The 19,402-nt window shown below is 35.7% G+C and overlaps 1 protein-coding gene across 1 annotated transcript; it reads right to left on the bottom strand.

Moving 5' to 3' along the window:
- Nucleotides 1–16,781: 16,781 nt before the first annotated feature.
- LOC128597733 (nucleolar complex protein 3 homolog) lies at nt 16,782–18,819 on the bottom strand. Its single transcript, XM_053608323.1, has one exon. It carries the CDS (start codon nt 18,756–18,758, stop codon nt 16,782–16,784), a length of 1,977 nt encoding a protein of 658 aa, XP_053464298.1. The 5' UTR covers nt 18,759–18,819.
- Between the last annotated feature and the right edge of the window lie 583 nt (nt 18,820–19,402).

Below are 19,402 nucleotides of genomic sequence, written 5' to 3'. Positions count from 1 at the left end.
TCCTTGGCTGTACAGAAGCTTTTCAGGTTAATGAAGTCCCATTTCTTTATTTTTGTTGTTGTTGCAATTGCCATGGCAGTCTTCTTCATGAAGTCTTTCCCCAGGCCAATATCTTCCAGTGTTTTTCCTATACTTTCTTTGAGGATTTTTATTGTTTCATGCCTTAAATTTAAGTCCTTTATCCATCTTGAATCAATTTTTGTGAGTGGAGAAAGGTGTGGGTCCAGTTTCAGTCTTTTACATGTGGATATCCAGTTCTCCCAACACCATTTATTGAATAGGGAGTCTTTCCCCCAAGGTATGTTCTTGTTTCGTTTATGGAAGATTAGGTGGTTGTAAGATGTTAGTTTCATTTTCTGGTTTTCTATTCGATTCCAAGTGTCTATGTCTATTTTTGTGCCAGTACCATGCTGTCTTGACCACTGTGGCTTTGTAGTACAGACTAATCTGGTATGCTGATGCCCCTAGCTTTATTTTTATTACTAAGAACGGCCTTAGCTATATGGGTTTTTTTCTGGTTCCATACAAAACGCAGAATCATTTTTTCCAAATCTTGAAAGTACGATGTTGGTATTTTGATAGGAAGGCATTGAATAGGTAGATTGCTTTGGGAAGTATAGACATTTTAACAATGTTGATTCTTCCCATCCATGAGCATGGTGTGTTCTTCCATTTGTTAATATCCTCTGCTATTTCCTTTCTGAGGATTTCATAATTTTCTTTATAGAGGTCCTTCCCCTCCTTCATTAGGTATATTCCTAGGTATTTCATTTTCTTTAAAACTATGGTGAAGGGAGTTGTGTCCTTAATTGGCTTCTCATCTTCACTATTATTGGCGTATACAAACGCTACTGACTTGTGGACATTGATTTTATATCCTGAAACATTACTGTATTTTTTGATGACTTCTAGGAGTCTTGTGGTTGAGTCTTTGGGGTTCTCTAAGTATAAGATCATGTCGTCAGCAAAGAGGGAGAGTTTGACCTCCTCTGCTCCCATTTGGATTCCCTTTATTTCCTTGTCTTGCCTAATTGTATTGGCTAGAACTTCCAGCACTATGTTGAATAGTAAAGGTGACATAGGAGAACCTTGTCTGGTTCCAGTTCTAAGAGGAAAAGCTTTGAGTTTTACTCCATTCAGTAAAATATTGGCTGTGGGTTTGTCATAGATAGCTTCAATCAGTTTTAGAAATGTGCCACCTATGCCTATACTCTTCAGTGTTCTAATTAGAAAAGGATGCTGGATTTTATCAAATGCTTTTTCTGCATCTATTGAGAGGATCATGTGATCTTTATTTTTGCCTCTGTTAATATGGTGGATAATGTTTATGGACTTGCGTATGTTAAACCAGCCTTGCATCCCTGGGATGAAGCCTACTTGATCATGATGAATGACTTTTTTGATGATAAGCTGTAATCTATTGGCTAGGATTTTGTTGAGAATTTTTGCATCTATATTCATGAGTGAGATTGGTCTGAAATTCTCCTTTTTGTTTTGGTCTTTTCCTGGTTTTGATATCAGGTTGATGTTTGCTTCATAGAATGTGTTGGGGAAGATTCCTTCTTCCTCAATTTTTTGGAATAATTTCTGCAGTACAGGAATAAGCTCTTCCTGAAGGTTTGATAGAATTCTGGTGTGAAGCCATCTGGACCAGGGCATTTTTTGGTTGGAAGCTTTTTTATTGTTTCTTTAATCTCAGTGCTTGAAATTGGTCTGTTCAGGAGCTCTATTTCTTCCTGGCTGAGTCTAGGGAGAGGGTGTGATTCCAAATATTGATCCATTTCCTTCACATTGTCAAATTTCTGGGCATAGAGTTTCTGGTAGTATTCAGAGATGATCTCTTGTATCTCTGTGGGATCAGTTGTTATTTCTCTTTATCATTTCTGATTGAGGTTACTAGAGATTTTACTTTTCTATTTCTCGTTAGTCTGGCCAATGATTTCTCTATTTTATTTATTTTTTCAAAAAACCAACTCCTTGTTTCATTAATTTTCTGAATGATTCTTTTGTTTTCAATTTTATTGATCTCTGATTTGATTTTGGACATTAGGCTTAGATTGTTCTTCTTTTTCCAAGTCCGTAAGATGGCTTGTGAGTTTGTTGATGCGCACTCTTTATGTTTTTCGAATGTAGGCATCTAAAGCGATAAATTTTCCTCTCAAAACTGCTTTTGTAGTATCCCACAGGTTTTGCTAGCTTGTGTCTTCGTTGTTGTTATGCTCAAGGAAGTTAATGATTTCCTGTTTTATTTCTTCGTGCACCCATGGAAGATATTTCTTTTATTGACCAAAGACAGCATGGGCTCTAAGTTTTCCTGTCCTTGCTTTCTCTTCAAATCATTTTTTGTTCATATTTAAATTATTTTTAAAATTAAAAATAATGACAAAAATTATCACTGTACTATATATAGAATCTTCCAAGCTGCCTGAACTTGTTTCGGGATTCACACTTTTATAGAAAGTAGTGGTGGCTAAACTTGAGCATGTGGCAGAGTCACCTGGGAAGCTTGTTTTAAAACACAGATTGCTGGCCCTGCCTCCCAGTGTGGGATTCCCCGGGTCTGGGGTAGGGCATAAATCTGCATCTTCCTGACACATCCCCAGGAGATGCTGATGCTGCAAGTCCAGGAACTACACTGTGTACCACTGTCATAAATAAAACAACAACAGCAACAACTGTTTATTATTATTGTATCAGTAACCTAAGCAGTGAGTTTTATTTTTTTCTTTTCATGCAGCTAGCACCAAATTAGGCAATGTGGGGTGATTAGTCGTGTCTTGAGGGGATTTTTTGATTGGTTGCAGTGAGGAGAACTGCTTAAAACTCAGAGAAAAGGACAGTGTCTAGCAAAGCATAGATCAGGGGTAGGACAGTTCAAGGTGAGTTTAGATCTTTAGGAAGAAACATAGGGCAAGATAGAGCTTGAACTGGTCTTTGATGTGAAGGTGAATTTGAATGGTAGAATAAAGAATGGTGGGAAATGTTCTACCAGTTTGCAGAAAGGTCTGGCAGCAGGGAAAATGCCCACATAAAACCACGGAGGGCTGCATCCTACAGAAGACAGAACTTCTAACTCTAAGAGCAGGGTGCCAAGGAAGTGGCATTCCCACAAACTGACACTATGCTGTGGTATCGTTTCCCACCCTGCTTTCCATTTTGTCAAAGCCTTCATCATTCCCTAACAACATGGCCATTCTCAAGGCCATTCCTTTGTCTTCACATCTTCCTCACCTAATCTACACTTTCCCATCTTTACCAGTCTCATAAGTGGCAACTGAAATGCTACAACCACTTAATGAAAATGTTCCCTGCTATCTCTCCAAGCCCTGCCTTAGTGGGTTAGCTAATCACTTGCATTGACAAGGATATCATCCTTCCTTCTGTCGTTTACTTGTGTCTAAGTTTTACTCATTCTCCCTCAGTTCTAGTTTCCCTGCCTGTCCTCTGTGACAACCCCAAAGTGTGCTTTAAGACCAGCAGTCCCAGCCTGATCGCAGTGCAATCCTCTCCACTGCGGTCCTGAATGGGAAACTCTGGGCTTGGAGCGTGGTGATTTGAGTTTTCACAAAGCCTGCAGGTGATTCCGATACATGCTGCTTTATGAGGAGAGCTAATTTTTGGCAAATGGCCAGTGAAGCCCTCCCAGAGGAACTGCTCCCTGCTCCCTAATTACCTACAGCCCATTTTAAGAGTTAATATTTTTATAGTTCTTATAAGATGAACAGTTTTAATTTCCTCAGCAGTTTGCTTTAAAAATAAAATGAGAATGTTTTCTCCATAAGTTTAACATTTCACTGATTTTATTAGTAGTACAATTGACCTGACCACTTTTTTAAATGATTATAATTCAAACATAGATAATGAATGCTTTGGAGTACTGTAACAAATTGGATAATAATGATGATTTAATAGAAGTCAAGCTATCTGACAGTAGGAAGAAAAACCCTGCCAATTAATTTAATTTTTCTGAAAACTATGTTCATTTAAAGTATACTACTTTCCTACCTAAAATCTCCTAACGCTTTGTTTAATCCATGTCTAATTTCCCACTGCTAATTCATTTTCCCCGCTGCTCTAATTCTTTTTTTTTAAGTTCTGATAGGAAAATTGAAAAAATAACAAGGAGCTCTTATCTAGAAATACTAAGTGTTCAAAGATTTGCAATATATTGCTTGTTCTCCAATGAAATTATAACTGTTTGACCATTTACCATAGAGTGAGAATGTTGTTTTCTGCAAAAACACAAATTTGTGTATATATACATGTTTGTCTCTGAGATTTAATTCATGTTCCTTTTATTATTTTTTTCTCTTTAAATTTTGTTGAAGTATGATTCACAAAATAGACATACACCCACTTAAAGGATACAATTCAATGAGTTTTGACAGGACATTCATGAAACCACCATCACAATTAAGATTTAGAATATTTCTACTACTGTCCAAAATTTCCTTGTGTAATCTATTCTGCCTTCCACTCCTGGTCTCAAGCAACTTTTTGTTACTATGAATTAATTATCTATCTATAAATGGAATCACACAGTATGTACTCTTTAGTGTCTGTCTTCCTTCTCTTGGTGTGATGATTTTGCGATTCACCCTTTTTGTTGCATGTGTTAGCAGTTCATTACTTTTCATTGCTAAGTAGTATTCCACAGTATGGATGCACCACATACTTGTTCACATGTTGACACATATTTTGAGTTTTCAGTGTTGGCTTGTGCAAATAATGCTACAGTGAATATTTGTGTACAGATTTTTTTGTGTGGATAAATGTTTTCTTTAGTTTGCATCTTGGTATCTTTTAAAAATTTTTACTTTTTAAAACTTAAATAGATTTGGGACTACAAATGTTGTTTTTTTTTTACTTTTTGTTACACTGCTGAACTGCATGTTGGAGAACTTTTAATATTCCCACTACCTGAATAGCACACATTGTATCCAATAAGTACTTTTTTTTTTAATTCTGTAGCCCTCCTCTACCGTCCTTGTTCTCAGCCTCCAGTGTCCATTAAGTCACTGACATATGACCATGCATAGCCATTGCTTAGCTTCCACTTTTGAGAACACATGATATTTGGTTTTATTTTTTCTGGTTATTTCACATAAAATAGTGGACTATAATTTTTTTTTTTAATTTCAGATGAATGAGGGTACAAATGTTACATTATAATGTTTGTGTTTGTCAGGTAAAGTCCCTATTGTAGTTGAGCCCTTCACCCAGAAGGTGTGCCGTGTACCCTACATTGTGCCCATTAGGTGAGAGCACACTGATTCTCCTCCCTCCTTCCCCCTCCCCCACCCCCACCAACTTGAATTAAATTGACGTTTTCCTCTTGTATGGGTGTGTATCAGTTCATCTCCTGGCTTCATATTAGTATTGAATACACTGGATACTTGCTTTTCCATTCTTGTGATACTCTACTAAAGAGAATGTTCTATTCTATCCAGGTTTAATATAAAAGATGTGAAGTCTCTGTTTTTTTTTTTTTTGGCCGGGGCTGGGTTTGAACCCGCCACCTCCGGCATATGGGACCGGCGCCCTACTCCTTGAGCCACAGGCGCCGCCCAGTCTCTGTTTTTTTAAAATGGCTGAATAGTATAATGGCCTCGAGTTCTATCAAAGTTGCTGCAAAAGACCTTCTTGATGGCTAAGTAGTATTCTATTATGTATTGTATATATCCATATGTAGATGTAGATACAGTTATAGATACAGCATCTCATCTTACCTAGTTATTGGTTGGTGGGCACTTAATATGGTTCTGCATCTTTGCAATTGAGAATTGTACTGCAATAAACATACAGGTTTTTCTTTTTTAAATAAAATGATGTCTTTTCTTTGGGTCGATCCCCAAAAGTGGGATTTCTTTTAGGTCTTTCAGAAATCTTCATATTGTTTTCCATAGAGGTTGTATTAGTTTACATTCCCACCAACAGTGTATAAAGATTATCTTTGTACTGCATCTGTGCCATCTATTGTTTTTTGACTTTTTAATAATGACCATTTTGAAAGACATAAGATGTAGTTTCAGTTTGCATTTCCTTAATGATTAGTGATGGTGAATACTTTTTCATGTTTGTTGGCCATTTGTTTCTCTTTTAAAAATGTCTGTTCATGTCCTACCCACATTTTAGTGAGGTTATTTGGGTTTTTTTCCTTACTGATTTGTTTGAGTTCCTTATGGATTCTGGATATTAGACCTTACTCAGGTGTATAGCTTGCAAACTTGTATAGCTTGCAAAAGTGGGCATAGCTCCCATTCCATGGGTTGTCTATTTTATTCTGTTGATTAGATCTTTTCCTGTGCAGGTCTTACTCATAAATTCTTTACCTCAGCCAATGTCAAGGATAGTTTTCCTAGGTTTTCTTCTAGGAAATGAATCCAGTTTCATTCTTTTGCATGAGGTTATCCAATTTTACCAGCATCATTTTTTTGAGTAGGGAATCCTTTCACCAGTGTATTCTTTTCTTTGCTTTGTCAAAGATGAGTTAGTTGTAGATATTTGGCTTCATTTCTGGGTTCTTTATTGTGTTCTATTGGTCTGTGTGTCAACTTTTATACCAGTTCCATGCTGTTTTGGTTACTATTGTCTTACAGTATAATTTGAAGTTGGGTAATGTAATGCCTCCAGATTTGTTCTTTTGCTTGGGATTACTTTAACTATTCATGCTCTGTTTTGGTTCCACATGAATTTTAGGGTTTTCTTTCTAATTCTGCGAAAAATAACATTGGCATTTTGATAGGAATTATATTGAATCTGTAAATTGCTTTGAACAGTATAGTCATTTTAACAATAATCGTTCTTCTAATCCATGAGCATGGAATGCTTTTCTATTTGTATCATCTATAATTTCTTTCATCAATGTTTGTATTTCTACTTGGAGGGATCTTACATGTCCTTGGTTAAATATGTTCCTAGGTATTTTATTTTTCTTATAGCTATTGTTAAGTGGTATGAAGTCCTCGATTTGATTCTCAGCTTGACTTTTATTAGTCTATAGAAATGCTACTGATTTGTGTACATTGATTTTGTAGTCTGAGACTTTGCTAATTTATTTATCAAGTCTAGGGGTCTTTTGGTGGTGTCTTTAGGGTTTTCCAGATACAAGATCACATCATCAGCAAACAGGGATAGTTTGACTTCCTCTTTTCCAATTTGGATAGCCTTTCTTTCTTTCTCTTACCTGATTGCTTTGGCTAGGACTTCCAGTACTGTGTTGAATAGAAGTGGTGAACGTGGTCATCTTTTTCTTGTCCCACTTATTAGTGGGAATGTTTTCAACTCTACCCCATTCAGTATGATGTTGGCTGGTGATGTGCCATATGTGGCACTTATTATTTTAACATATGTTCCTTCTTATTTTAACATATGTTCCTTCTATGCCTGTTTGTTGAGGGATTTTATCATGAAGCAGTGCTAGATTTTATCAAATGCTTTTTCTGCATCTATTGAGATAATCTTATGGTTTTTGTTTTTAATTCTGTTTATCTGGTGAATCACATTTATTGATTTGCATTTGTTGAACTGTCCTTGTATCTCTGGGATGAAACCCACTTGATTGCGGTGAGGTCTTGTTTTCTTTTCTTTTTTTTTTTTCCCCTGTACTGTTAGATTCAGTTTGTCAATATTTTATTGAGGATTTTTGCATCTATATTCATGAGGTATATTAGTATCTAGTTTTTTTGTTGTGTCCTTTTCGTGTGTGATACTGACTTCAGAGAATGAGTTAAGGAGGCTTTCTTACTTCTCAATGTTATGGAATAGTTTTAGTAGGGTAGGTACCAGTTCTTCTTTGTACGTTTAGTAGAATTTGACTGTGAATCTGTTTGGCCCTGGGCTTTTTTCTTTTTTTTAAAGACTTTTTTATTACTGTTTCAATCTTGCTGCTCCTTATTGGGCCTGCTCAGGATTTTGATTTCTTCCTGATTCAAGCTTAGGAGGTTATTTCCAAAAATGCATCCATTTCCTCTAGATCTTCTAGTTTGTGTTTATAGAGGTGTCTATAGTGGTCTTGGAGGATCTTTTGTACTGGGCATTTCTGTGGTATCAGTTGCAATGCCTGCTTTTTCATTTCTGATTAAGCTTATGTGAATCTCTTACCTTCTTTTCTTGGTTAATTTAGCTAGTGGCCTTTTGATTTTGTTTTTTCAAAGAACAAATTTTTTGTTTAATTGATCCTTTTTATTGCTTTTTTAGTTTCAATTTCATTTAGTTCTGCTCTGATATTTGATATTTCCTGTCTTCTGCTAGCTTTGGGTTTAGTTTGTTCTTGTTTTTTCAGTCCCCGAGGAGTAACATTAAGTTGTTAATTTGTAGTCTTTTTTCCCCTCTTTTAGTAAGTCATATAGATATAGATCATGTATACATTTATGCTTTTGTGGGGTACAATGTGTTTTTTTAATACAATTTGGAATGGTTACCTCAAACTAATTAATATAGCTTTCACCTCATTTACTTAATTATTGTGTTAAGACATTTATGTTCTATACTTGGTAAATTTGACTTGTACCCTTATAATATGCTCCATAGGTGTGATCCCACCATTTACCCTAGGAGTATCAAACCTTCTCCCTCCCACCGCCCTCTACTTCTCTCCTTCATCCTAGGCTATAGTTGTGATCTATCTTTCATTAGAAAATGTGAGTAATTATAATTTGGTTTCATAAAAGTATTGAGTGCATTGGATACTTTTTCTTCCATTCTTGAGATACTTTACTAAGAAGAATATTTTCCAGCTCTGTCCAAGTAAATATAAAAGAGATAAAGAATCCATCTTTTTAAGGGCTGCATAGTATTCCATGGTCTTTGCAACCAAGATATTTGCACCAGATTATTCATTGCAGCTCAATTCATAATTGCCAAGTCATGGAAGAAGCCCAAGTGCCCATCGACCCATGAATGAATTAATGTGTAGTCTTTTTGATGTAGGCATTTAGGCCTATGAATTTCCATCATAGCACTGCTTTTACTGTATCCCAGAGATTTTAGTAGCTTGTGTTGACATTGTCATTCAACTCAAACATTATTTTATGGACATATGTTTTTATTTCTCTTGGGTATATGCCTAGTGAAGAATGGGTCATATGCTACATGTAAAAATGTTAACATTAAGAAAACACCCTGTCAAGTAGTTCAAAAGAGTTGTGCAATTTTATATTCCCACTATTAGTGTATATAATTTACATTCTTATCAACACTTGGTATCTTCAGACTTTTTATTTTTGGTTATTCTGATGTATGTGTAGTGATATCTTGTGTGCTTAATTTGCATTTTTGTAATGAATAATGATATTAAGCAGTTTTTTACATGTTAATTTGCCATGTGTACATCTCTTTTGCTCATATAGCTTGCCTTTTTCTTTTTCCTTTTTTTTGGAGTAGTTTCCATACTAAGTTATAAGAGTTCTGGATTCAGATCCTTATTAGTTATATGTAATGCAATGTTTTTCTCCCAGTGTGTGGCTTGTCTTTTCATTTTCTTAATAGTATCATTCAAACAGCAGATTTGTTTCTTGTTATAAAGTCAATTTTATAAATTTTTTCCTTCAATAGTATGTGCTTTTTATATTCCATTTAAGAAATTATTATCTACTACTAGGCCACAAAATTTTCTCCTGTTTTCCTATGGTATTTTTATAGTTTTAGCTTTTACATTTAGGTAGTTTATTCATTTTGAGTTAATTTCTGAATGATATGAGGTAGTGGTAAAATTTAGTTTTTTCCCATAGAGATATCCAATTCTTCCAGCATCATTTGTTAAAAAGACTATCTTTTCCTTACCAAAAACTTCAATATATTTATTGCAAATTGACCATATAATTATAGGTCTATTTATGTATTCTCTATTCTGTTCCATTGATCTATAGGTTTACCTTTACACTAAACATAGAGATTGATTAAGCTAGTACTATAGGTCTTGAAATCAGACAGTATGACCTTCCTAAATTTATTCTTCTTTTTCAAAATTGTTTTGACTAAATTTTAGTTTGTTTGCATTTATATTTAAATTTTATGATAGCTTGCAAATATCTATAAAATGCCTCCTGGAGTTTTGATTGAGAGAGTTTTGAACTAGAAATTCATGTAAGGGAAATTTGTTATCTTTCACAGTATTGAGTATTCCAATCCATTAACTTTTCTCTATTATTTCACTTAAAAAAATAATTTTTCTGCTGGGCTCAGTGGCTCATGTCTGTAATTCTTGACTCTGGGGGGCCAAGACGGGTGGATTGCCTGACCTCACGGGTTTGAGACCAGCCAGAGCAAGAGTCAGACCTTGTCTCTAAAAATAGCCAGGTGTTGTGGCAGGCACCTATAGTCCCAGCTACTTGGGAAGCTGAGGCAAGAGAATCTCTTAAGCCGAATAGTTTGAGGTTGCTGTGAGCTGTAACACCACAGCACTCTACAGAGGGTGACAAAGTGAGACACTTGTCTCAAAAAATTTTTTTATTCTTCTCTTTTTATGCATTTTTATCAAAGAGGTTTATACATCTTTTGTTAAATATATTCCTAATTATTTTATGTTTCATGCTATCATAAATAGAATTTTTAAAATTTTATTTTTCTAATGTTTGCTATTAGCATAAAATATACAATTTGTTTTCTTCAAATTGTAATTTTATCTTGTTACCTTGCTAAATTCACTTATAATTAATAATTGTTTTCTAGATTTCTGAGGATATAAATAAAATCACCTGACTATCAAGATAGTTTTGCATCTTCCTTTCTGATATTTTTGTCTTTAATTCTTGTTCTCTTCATGCAATGGCTAGAAACATCACAACTATGCTAGATTTCCATCGCAGGAAATTGTTGCTATGATATTGGCTATAGGTGTTTTATACATGGCAATTGTTGTGTTGAGGAAGTAAATCCTCTTTTGTTCTTAGTTTGCTGAGAATTTTGTCTTTACTTGACATTGTATTTTTTCAATTTTTTTTATACATCTAGTGAAATGATGTCACTTTTCTCCTGTATTCTGTTAATATGATGAATTACACCGATCAATTTTAGAATGTTAAACCTGTCTCCCATTTGAATATTAAAACCAACTATATCTAGTGAGTTCTTAATTTTTTTCTTCTTATCTTCCAGTTCTGGAATATCTGTTTATTTCTTTATCAAATCTGCTATACCACTTTTTAAAGTTTCCAGATACATTCTAAGACTTTAAAACTTAAATTTTGTTTTCTGGTATGTAGTGACCATATTTAGGTGTCTTTCTGTTGTCTCTGATTTGTACTGGGTTTTGTCCTTATTATCATATCCCCTTATGAGTGTGGAACATTGTTTTTGAAAAATTATTTGTGGGATGCCAAAGAGATTCAGATTGTTCTTGAGGGGAAGAAAGTGGAAGTGAGATGATAACTCTCCTGACATGGATGCATTGCTGGTTTTATTGCAGGAATATAAGTAACATAGTAGTCTCTTTTGCAATGCTTTCCTCACCAGTTCTTGACTTGGTGTAATTCAATGGTGTGTGACACTTTGTCATTCTTTTTCACATTTATCTAATTTTGACTCTTCTCATTATGACACCTGCTGCAGATTAGCAACTGGTAGCAAATATATTTTCAAAAAATTAAGAACTATCAGGATTGAAATTAGCTCCTTTGGGAAATATCAATCAGTTATTATTTTGAACATGATTAATGATTTTACCATTGGTTACTCTGCTGGATGTGACTTAAAATTATGCCTGTCACTCCTGGGGAGTATTTTAATTTACAAGCTAAAGGGAAAAAAAAATAGAAAAATTATTTGTGGGAAAATTTCAGGTGTAAAATAGTTTTCCATACATCTAGCAGTGATTTTCTAACTAACAAAGTTTTAGTTTTATTCAATTTTAGTGCCTGAGATTTTCTTGACCACCTGAGGGAGTCCATGTCCTATGACGACTAGTTTACTTTCAAATCACCCTGACTCCTAGAGTTCAAGTGGTTACCTAGGTCCTCTGTCATTGCAGGGCTGGAATTCTGTCTTTTGATTTCCTCATCCATAAGAGTCTGTAAACATCACCCCTGAGTCTCTCGGATGCCTTCACATGCCCTAGGAAAAAGGAGACTTCAAATGCTAGATTCACCACACTGGATTCCTGATTTTTCAGTATAAAAGTAGGTAGTGTCTCACTATTTAGTTAGCTTTTTATCACCTTTAAGATGGACTTAAAAAAATACATTTTACCTGATTTTTTCAATTGTCTTCAGTGGGAGATTAGCTTTGAGTTACCCAAAGTAGGTGCCTTCATGTTGCCTCCTTGATCCTTTTTTTTTTTATTGTTGGAGACTCATTGAAGGTACAATAAGCCAGGTTACACTGATTGCAATTGTTAGGTAAAGTCCCTCTTGCAATCATGTCTTGCCCCCAGAAGGTGTGGCACAAACCAAGGCCCCGCCCCCCTCGCTTCTTCCCTCTCTTTGCTTTTCCTCCCCCTCCCCATAACCTTAATTGTCATTAATTGTCCTCATATCAAAATTGAGTACATAGGATTCATGCTTCTCCATTCTTGTGGATACTTTACTAAGAATAATGTCTTCCACTTCCATCCAGGTTAATACGAAGGATGTAAAGTCTCCGTTTTTTAAAATAGCTGAATAGTATTCCATGGTATACATATACCACAGCTTGTTAATCCATTCCAGGGTTGGTGGGCATTTAGGCTGTTTCCACATTTTGGCGATTGTAAATTGAGCTGCAATAAATAGTCTAGTACAAGTGTCCTTATGATAAAAGGATTTTTTTCCTTCTGGGTAGATGCCCAGTAATGGGATTGCCGGATCAAATGGGAGGTCTAGCTTGAGTGCTTTGAGGTTTCTCCATAATTCCTTCCAGAAAGGTTGTACCAGTTTTCAGTCCCACCAGCAGTGTAAAAGTGTTCCCTTTTTTCCACATCCATGGCAGCATCTGCAGTATTGAGATTTTTGTGATGTGGGCCATTCTTACTAGATGGTATCTCAGGGTGGTTTTGATTTGCATTTCTCTAATAGATAGGGATGATGAACACTTTTTCATATGTTTGTTAGCCATTCATCTGTCTTCTTTAGAGAAGGTTCTATTCATGTCTCTTGCCCATTGATATATGGGATTTTTGGCTTTTTTCATGTGGATTAATTTGAGTTCTCTATAGATCCTAGTTATCAAGCTTTTGTCTGATTCAAAATACGCAAATATCCTTTCCCATTGTGTAGGTTGTCTCTTTGCTTTGGTTATTGTCTCCTTGGCTGTACAGAAGCTTTTCAGTTTAATGAAGTCAAATTTGTTTATTTTTGTTGTTGTTGCAATTGCCATGGCAGTCTTCTTATGAAGTCTTTCCCCAGGCCAATATCTTCCAGTGTTATTCCTATGCTTTTTTTGAGGATTTTTATTGTTTCATGCCTTAAATTTAAGTCCTTTATCCATCTTGAATCAATTTTTGTGAGTGGAGAAAGGTGTGGGTCCAGTTTTAGTCTTTTACATGTAGACATCCAGTTCTCCCAACACCATTTATTGAATAGGGAGTCTTTCCCTCAAGGTATGTTCTTGTTTGGTTTATGGAAGATTAGGTGGTTGTAAGATGTTAGTTTCATTTCCTGGTTTTCTATTCGATTCCAAGTGTCTATGTCTCTGTTTTTGTGCCAGTACCATGCTGTCTTGACCACTATGGCTTTGTAGTACAGACTAAAATCTGGTATGCTGATGCCCCTAGCTTTATTTTTATTACTAAGAACTGCCTTAGTTATATGGGTTTTTTTCTTGTTCCATACAAAACGCAGAATCATTTTTTCCAAATCTTGAAAGTACGATGTTGTTATTTTGATAGGAATGGCATTGAATAGGTAGATTGCTTTGGGAAGTATAGACATTTTAACAATGTTGATTCTTCCCATCCATAAGCATGGTGTGTTCTTCCATTTGTTAAAATCCTCTGCTATTTCCTTTCTGAGGATTTCATAATTTTCTTTATAGAGGACCTTCACCTCCTTCATTAAGTATATTCCTAGGTATTTCATTTTCTTTGAAACTATGGTGAAGGGAGTTGTGTCCTTAATTAGCTTCTCATCTTTACTGTTAATGGCGTATACAAAGGCTACTGACTTTAGAGCTCCTGAACAGACCAATTTCCAGCACTGAGATGAAAAAAAAACAATAAAAAAGCTTCCAACCAAAAAATGCCCTGGTCCAGATGGCTTCACACCAGAATTCTATCAAACCTTCAAGGAAGAGCTTATTCATGTACTGCAGAAATTATTCCAAAAATTGAGGAAGAAGGAATCTTCCCCAACACATTCTATGAAGCAAACATCACCCTGATACCAAAACCAGGAAAAGACCCAACCAGAAAGGAGAATTTCAGACCAATCTCACTCATGAATAGATGCAAAAATTCTCAACAAAATCCTAGCCAATAGATTACAGCTTATCATCAAAAAAGTCATACATCATGATCAAGTAGGTTTCATCACAGGGATGCAAGGCTGGTTTAACATATACAAGTCCATAAACATTATCCGCCAAACAGAGGCAAAAATAAAGATCATATGATCCTCTTAATAGATGCAGAAAAAGCATTTGATAAAATCCAGCATCCTTTTCTAATTAGAACACTGAAGAGTATAGGCATAGGTGGCACATTTCTAAAACTGATTGAAGCTATCTATGACAAACCCACAACTAATATTTTACTAAATGGAGTTAAACTGAAAGCTTTTCCTCTTAGAATTGGAACGAGACAAGGTTGTCTTCTGTCACCTTTACTATTCAACACATTGCTGGAAGTTCTAGCCAATACAATTAGGCAAGACAAGGAAATAAAGGGAATCCAAATGGGAGCAGAGGATGTCAAACTCTCCCTCTTTGCTGACGACATGATCCTATACTTAGAGAACCCCAAAGACTCAACCACAAGACTCCTAGAAGTCATCAAAAAATACAGTAACGTTTCAGGATATAAAGTCAATCTCCTTGATCCTTTTTAAAATGGCCATTGGTGATATTCCTTCACCAGCTCTGTATCTCTTCTTCAGATCATGTTCTTGGACCTGTTCTTTGGGAAGGAGGAGTTATTTTCCAAACATAGTTCTCGTTTTGCTTGCACATTTGCTTGAGCCCCTCCCCAAACCGCCTCATTTGGGACAATTTTTCAACTCAGGGCTAAGTCAGATACCAGCTTATCTCATCCTGCACATTCTAGTAAGCACACATCAAGCTCCATGAGGAATCTTCTCAAATTATCTCTCACTAGGCTTGAAGGGGATCCAATGGTTGTTACCCACAGTAGTTCAGCAACTCTTTCTAAAGAAATTCTCTAGAGTCTGCCTTCTAGCCTCTTCAGCGTCAACCCTTTGATCCTCTCCATAGAGGTGAATGACTAAGAGTTGCCCAACTGGTTTTCAGAAACTCCCTTTATAAACATTTAGAATCTAGGTAATTGGTACACATTGCCTTGGTTGCCAAAGTTAAAATACATCAACATCCTATTATGTATTTTACAAATGTTCCCCCAGTCTATCATTTGCCCTTTACTTTTACTGTTGTGTTGTTGGTGTTGTTTTAATGTACTAATATCAAATTTTAATGTAATAATTTTTTATGGTTTCTGAATCTATATATTCTTTTTTCAAACCATATTTTATATATTTGAAGTTGTTGAAATGTTTATATTTTCTTTTGCTATGTTTATAACTTTGTTTTCTATATTTAAATATTTATTCTATCTGACCTTTGGTAAGTTAGAGAATCTGTTTTTCTTCACATGGCAAAGCATCCATGTACTTATAAATACTCATTTTTTCCCTAAATTTTTATATTCTTTTCTACTAGTCTGTGTGATCACTCTCCTAACAATAATATAATTGATTAATTAAAATGAAGATACAAAGTTTAAGTGTTTACACTAATTCTGATGACATAATTCTTCATTCGGTAATTGATTTTGAATTAAATAGCTTTATTAAAGATGTTTGAATGCAATTATGCACAAATTATATTTTTTCAATTGAATCACAGGTTCCCTTTGATCTATAGAATAATTTTTGGTTGTTGAATGACAGTGATGGTGTGTTTGCGGAAAACTACCAGTTTTGGTGAGCCAGTCAAAAGGAGGTTTATGGACATCATTAAAACATGTTTGAGGTGGTGTTAATGTTCAGTGGATTGGTCTGAATTTCACCTGCTACTTATCAAAGATTCTTGTTTCAATGACATTCTCAAGGTGAAATTTGAGCTAATAATTAACTTCCTGGATTAACAAGAAAGAATGGCTGGAAGCAGCAAATGCTTGTGCCTGAGACACAATGCAGCAGTGTTTGGGACATCAGGCACAGTGCTGTTTTTTTTTTTTTTTTTTTTTTACTGTTGTAATAAAAATAATATTTATTCAGTTTTAAAGAGTAGTTATAAAGAATATTAAATGGTAACAAGTATTCTCATGGTCTTGATTTTTCTGTGCTCTATGTTCTAAAATTAATACATCAACTGGATTTCAGTAAGATCCAGTCCAAAGATTTTTTTTAACTATAACTTACTATGGGTACATGAAGTTTTAAAAAGGCAACATGTTAATAATAGAAATTTCCAACTATTGGGGTGGGGGAACAGCTTTCAATCTCCTTAATGAAATAACATTTTTAGAACGGGGGCAGAACTACTATACAAAAGGTAATTCTTCCTCCCCTTCCTAATCATTCTTAGGAAGTTTTCTTTGTATAAAAAGAAAAGGTCCTAAGTTAATAGCTTATTATTTTTTTTGTGGATCTGCACACACACATATACACAAGGAAGTCCACTGACTCTTCATTCTTCTACAATTGCAGTGATGTTTCCAAACATTTGGTGAAATCCAAAGGCAACTGAGTAACGACTTCATTGCAATGTCTTTTGACCAACTGATTTAAATCTTCATTCAAAAAGGAATCCCCTTGTAAATTTTTACCCTTAATTTTGGAGGCTGAAGACTGAACAGGAGGATTAAACGTCATTGCTGCCATGCTATAGGCCTCAAACAGTTCCACAGCCGATCTTCGACTCAACTCTGGTTTGAGGGCTTCAGAGCCTTCAGAAGGGGCTCCAGCAATCAGGTGAGATGCAAATTTCTGCACTATGGGATGATAATATCTCTGAAGTGCATGCAATTCCCTCAGAGCAGTGTTCTGGGCATTACAGTACTCGGGCTCATCCAGCTCAGGGAGGAAAACTCCACTTCCCTGAGATTCATTGTCAAGCAACAAATCTGTTTTGGGGAAAGTATGCATTAATATTCTGGTAGTTGCTAAAATGCCAATGCTTGAATTTGGAAGAACATGAAGAGCTAAGGTACAAAGGCGCTTGATGAAGGCAAAGGCTCGCTGCTGAGAAACTTGCTTTCTGCGCTTAGTAAGCATGACATCAAGGCACTGGAGTACAATCTCAACACCTTCATTGGTAGCACCTGCATGTAACTTGAAGAGTGTTTTGTAGAGATGTGTATAGAATTTCATTGGATCAATATTCAGAACATCACCTTGTCCAGAAAGAATATGAAAAGCAGTCTGGACACAGTGAAGACTTTCCTGATAGCTTAGGTCTCCAGATTCAATGAGAGTATGAAGAACTACTAACAAATCATCAAAAAATTCCACATTTATAAGGTGAGCAAACTTGGCAAGGCCTTCTAGAACTGCTGGCAGGAGAGGTGACCTCTGGGCCTTCTTCAATATTCTGAAGTAGGTTACAAACACAATATTCAGAGTCTCCGTGTGCAATTTAAGTTTTTTCTCAGTACTCTCTGAAGCTTCTGCCTCCCGTAGCTCTCGTTCTAGTTTCTCTTCTGCTTTTTTCCACTTTCTCTGCATTCTTGATAGATTCTTTCTCTTTTCCTTAAAAGTCATAAACTTTTTTGGTTTATTAATGTCTTCTGTATCTTTTTTCACTTCTACTTCCTTGATTCTTAGGCACAAAAATGTTTTTAACATCTCTGGCCTAACGTCATAATTTCTGCCCTTCACAAAACCAGAAATTACTTTGATTACACCAAGAGAAGCTTGGCCTAATTTATCTTGTTTGAAGAGTTTCTTTACTGCCTCACAACACATTTCGGATATATTACTTTCTGGATCTGATAATACAGCAGATGCCAAGGCTGCAATATGCAGTTTCTTCTCCTGTAGTTTCTTCTTTCTCTCAATCAAATGTTCTTCTATGGTCAGCTCTTGAATAGGATCCTCAATGATCTCTTCCTCAAGCACCATCTCTTCTTCTTGATCCTCTTCTTCTTTGTCACTGTCAATAACTGGCTTCTCCCTGGTCTGTGGGATTATACCACTTTTATCTTTGATAGGAAGCAAATGAATCAGTTCCTTCTCTGGTTCGGTCTGTAGAGTTCTTGGTATTTTTTCATATTTATCTATAACGCGCTCATGCTTTCGTTTCCTGGTATGAACAGGTTCACTAGAAGAAAGATCTCTAGTTAGAAAAGATGCTCTTTGTCCTAAATCCTTCATTAACTGTAAGTCATCTTCATCCATCATATCTAATGGAAGGGCTTCCTCTTCTTCCTCCTCTTCCCTCTCAACCCTTTTACCTGGTCCACGTTTATCCTTTGGGTCCTCCAATGGAATTGGTTTCTTAGACACAGCATCTCTTACAGCTTGCCTTAGTTTCCTCTGTTCTTTTCGGTACTTCTTGAGAGCGCTTTGTTGTTTAAATTGTTTATTTTTTAGCTTGTTTTCAAGCTTGACTTTACTAGTTTTTAGCAACTTGCGAAAGCTTGGGAGCTGTTTCTTATTTCTTCTTGCCTTCATCCTTACGCCTGAAAGGAGACCCGACTTGACAAGATCACCGGTTGCAGGAGTAATCCAGGTATCCAGGCACAGTGCTGTTTACGAGACTCCTGTACTTGCATTCTGCAGATGAGGCCAAATGTTCCCAGCCATTGCATGGTTACAGGGCAGCCCAGGGGAATGTGTTGGTCATTGTTGAGACACCCAGGATTTCCTCCATCTGAAATGGATGAAATAGCCATGAATAAGAATGGACACTGCCTGGAGAGTGATCTGAACAGGGAATACTGGAAAGAAGGAACTGTGTTTTCCTGCTTCCCAAAGTTGACAAGTACATATATAGAGAGAAGTTTGCTCGATATTACTGTAGAATTTTCATTTTTGTTCACCAAAATATGTAAGAAAGCGATTTTGGAAATATTTACAAACACTTCTATTATGTTACTATCTAGTTATTTACTCCCTACTATCTCTTTAAAAGAATTCTAGGTGTTCATAAAAATATGTGAAATATCATAAGCTTTGTTTCGTAAGCTAATGATATTAGTGCAAAAGAAAGTGAGGGTCAGAAAGATTAAGTCAAGGGGAGAGGGGATAAATACATAGAAATATCTGTTCTTTTCATCCTTTTTTATTTGTAGGGTTGTTTCAAATCCAAATCAATT

This window comes from Nycticebus coucang, chromosome 2, assembly GCF_027406575.1.
Source record: "Nycticebus coucang isolate mNycCou1 chromosome 2, mNycCou1.pri, whole genome shotgun sequence".
NCBI classification, from domain to species: domain Eukaryota; kingdom Metazoa; phylum Chordata; class Mammalia; order Primates; family Lorisidae; genus Nycticebus; species Nycticebus coucang.
The sequence above is the reverse complement of the archived record's forward strand: the minus strand, read 5'-3'. Positions and strand labels throughout refer to the sequence as shown.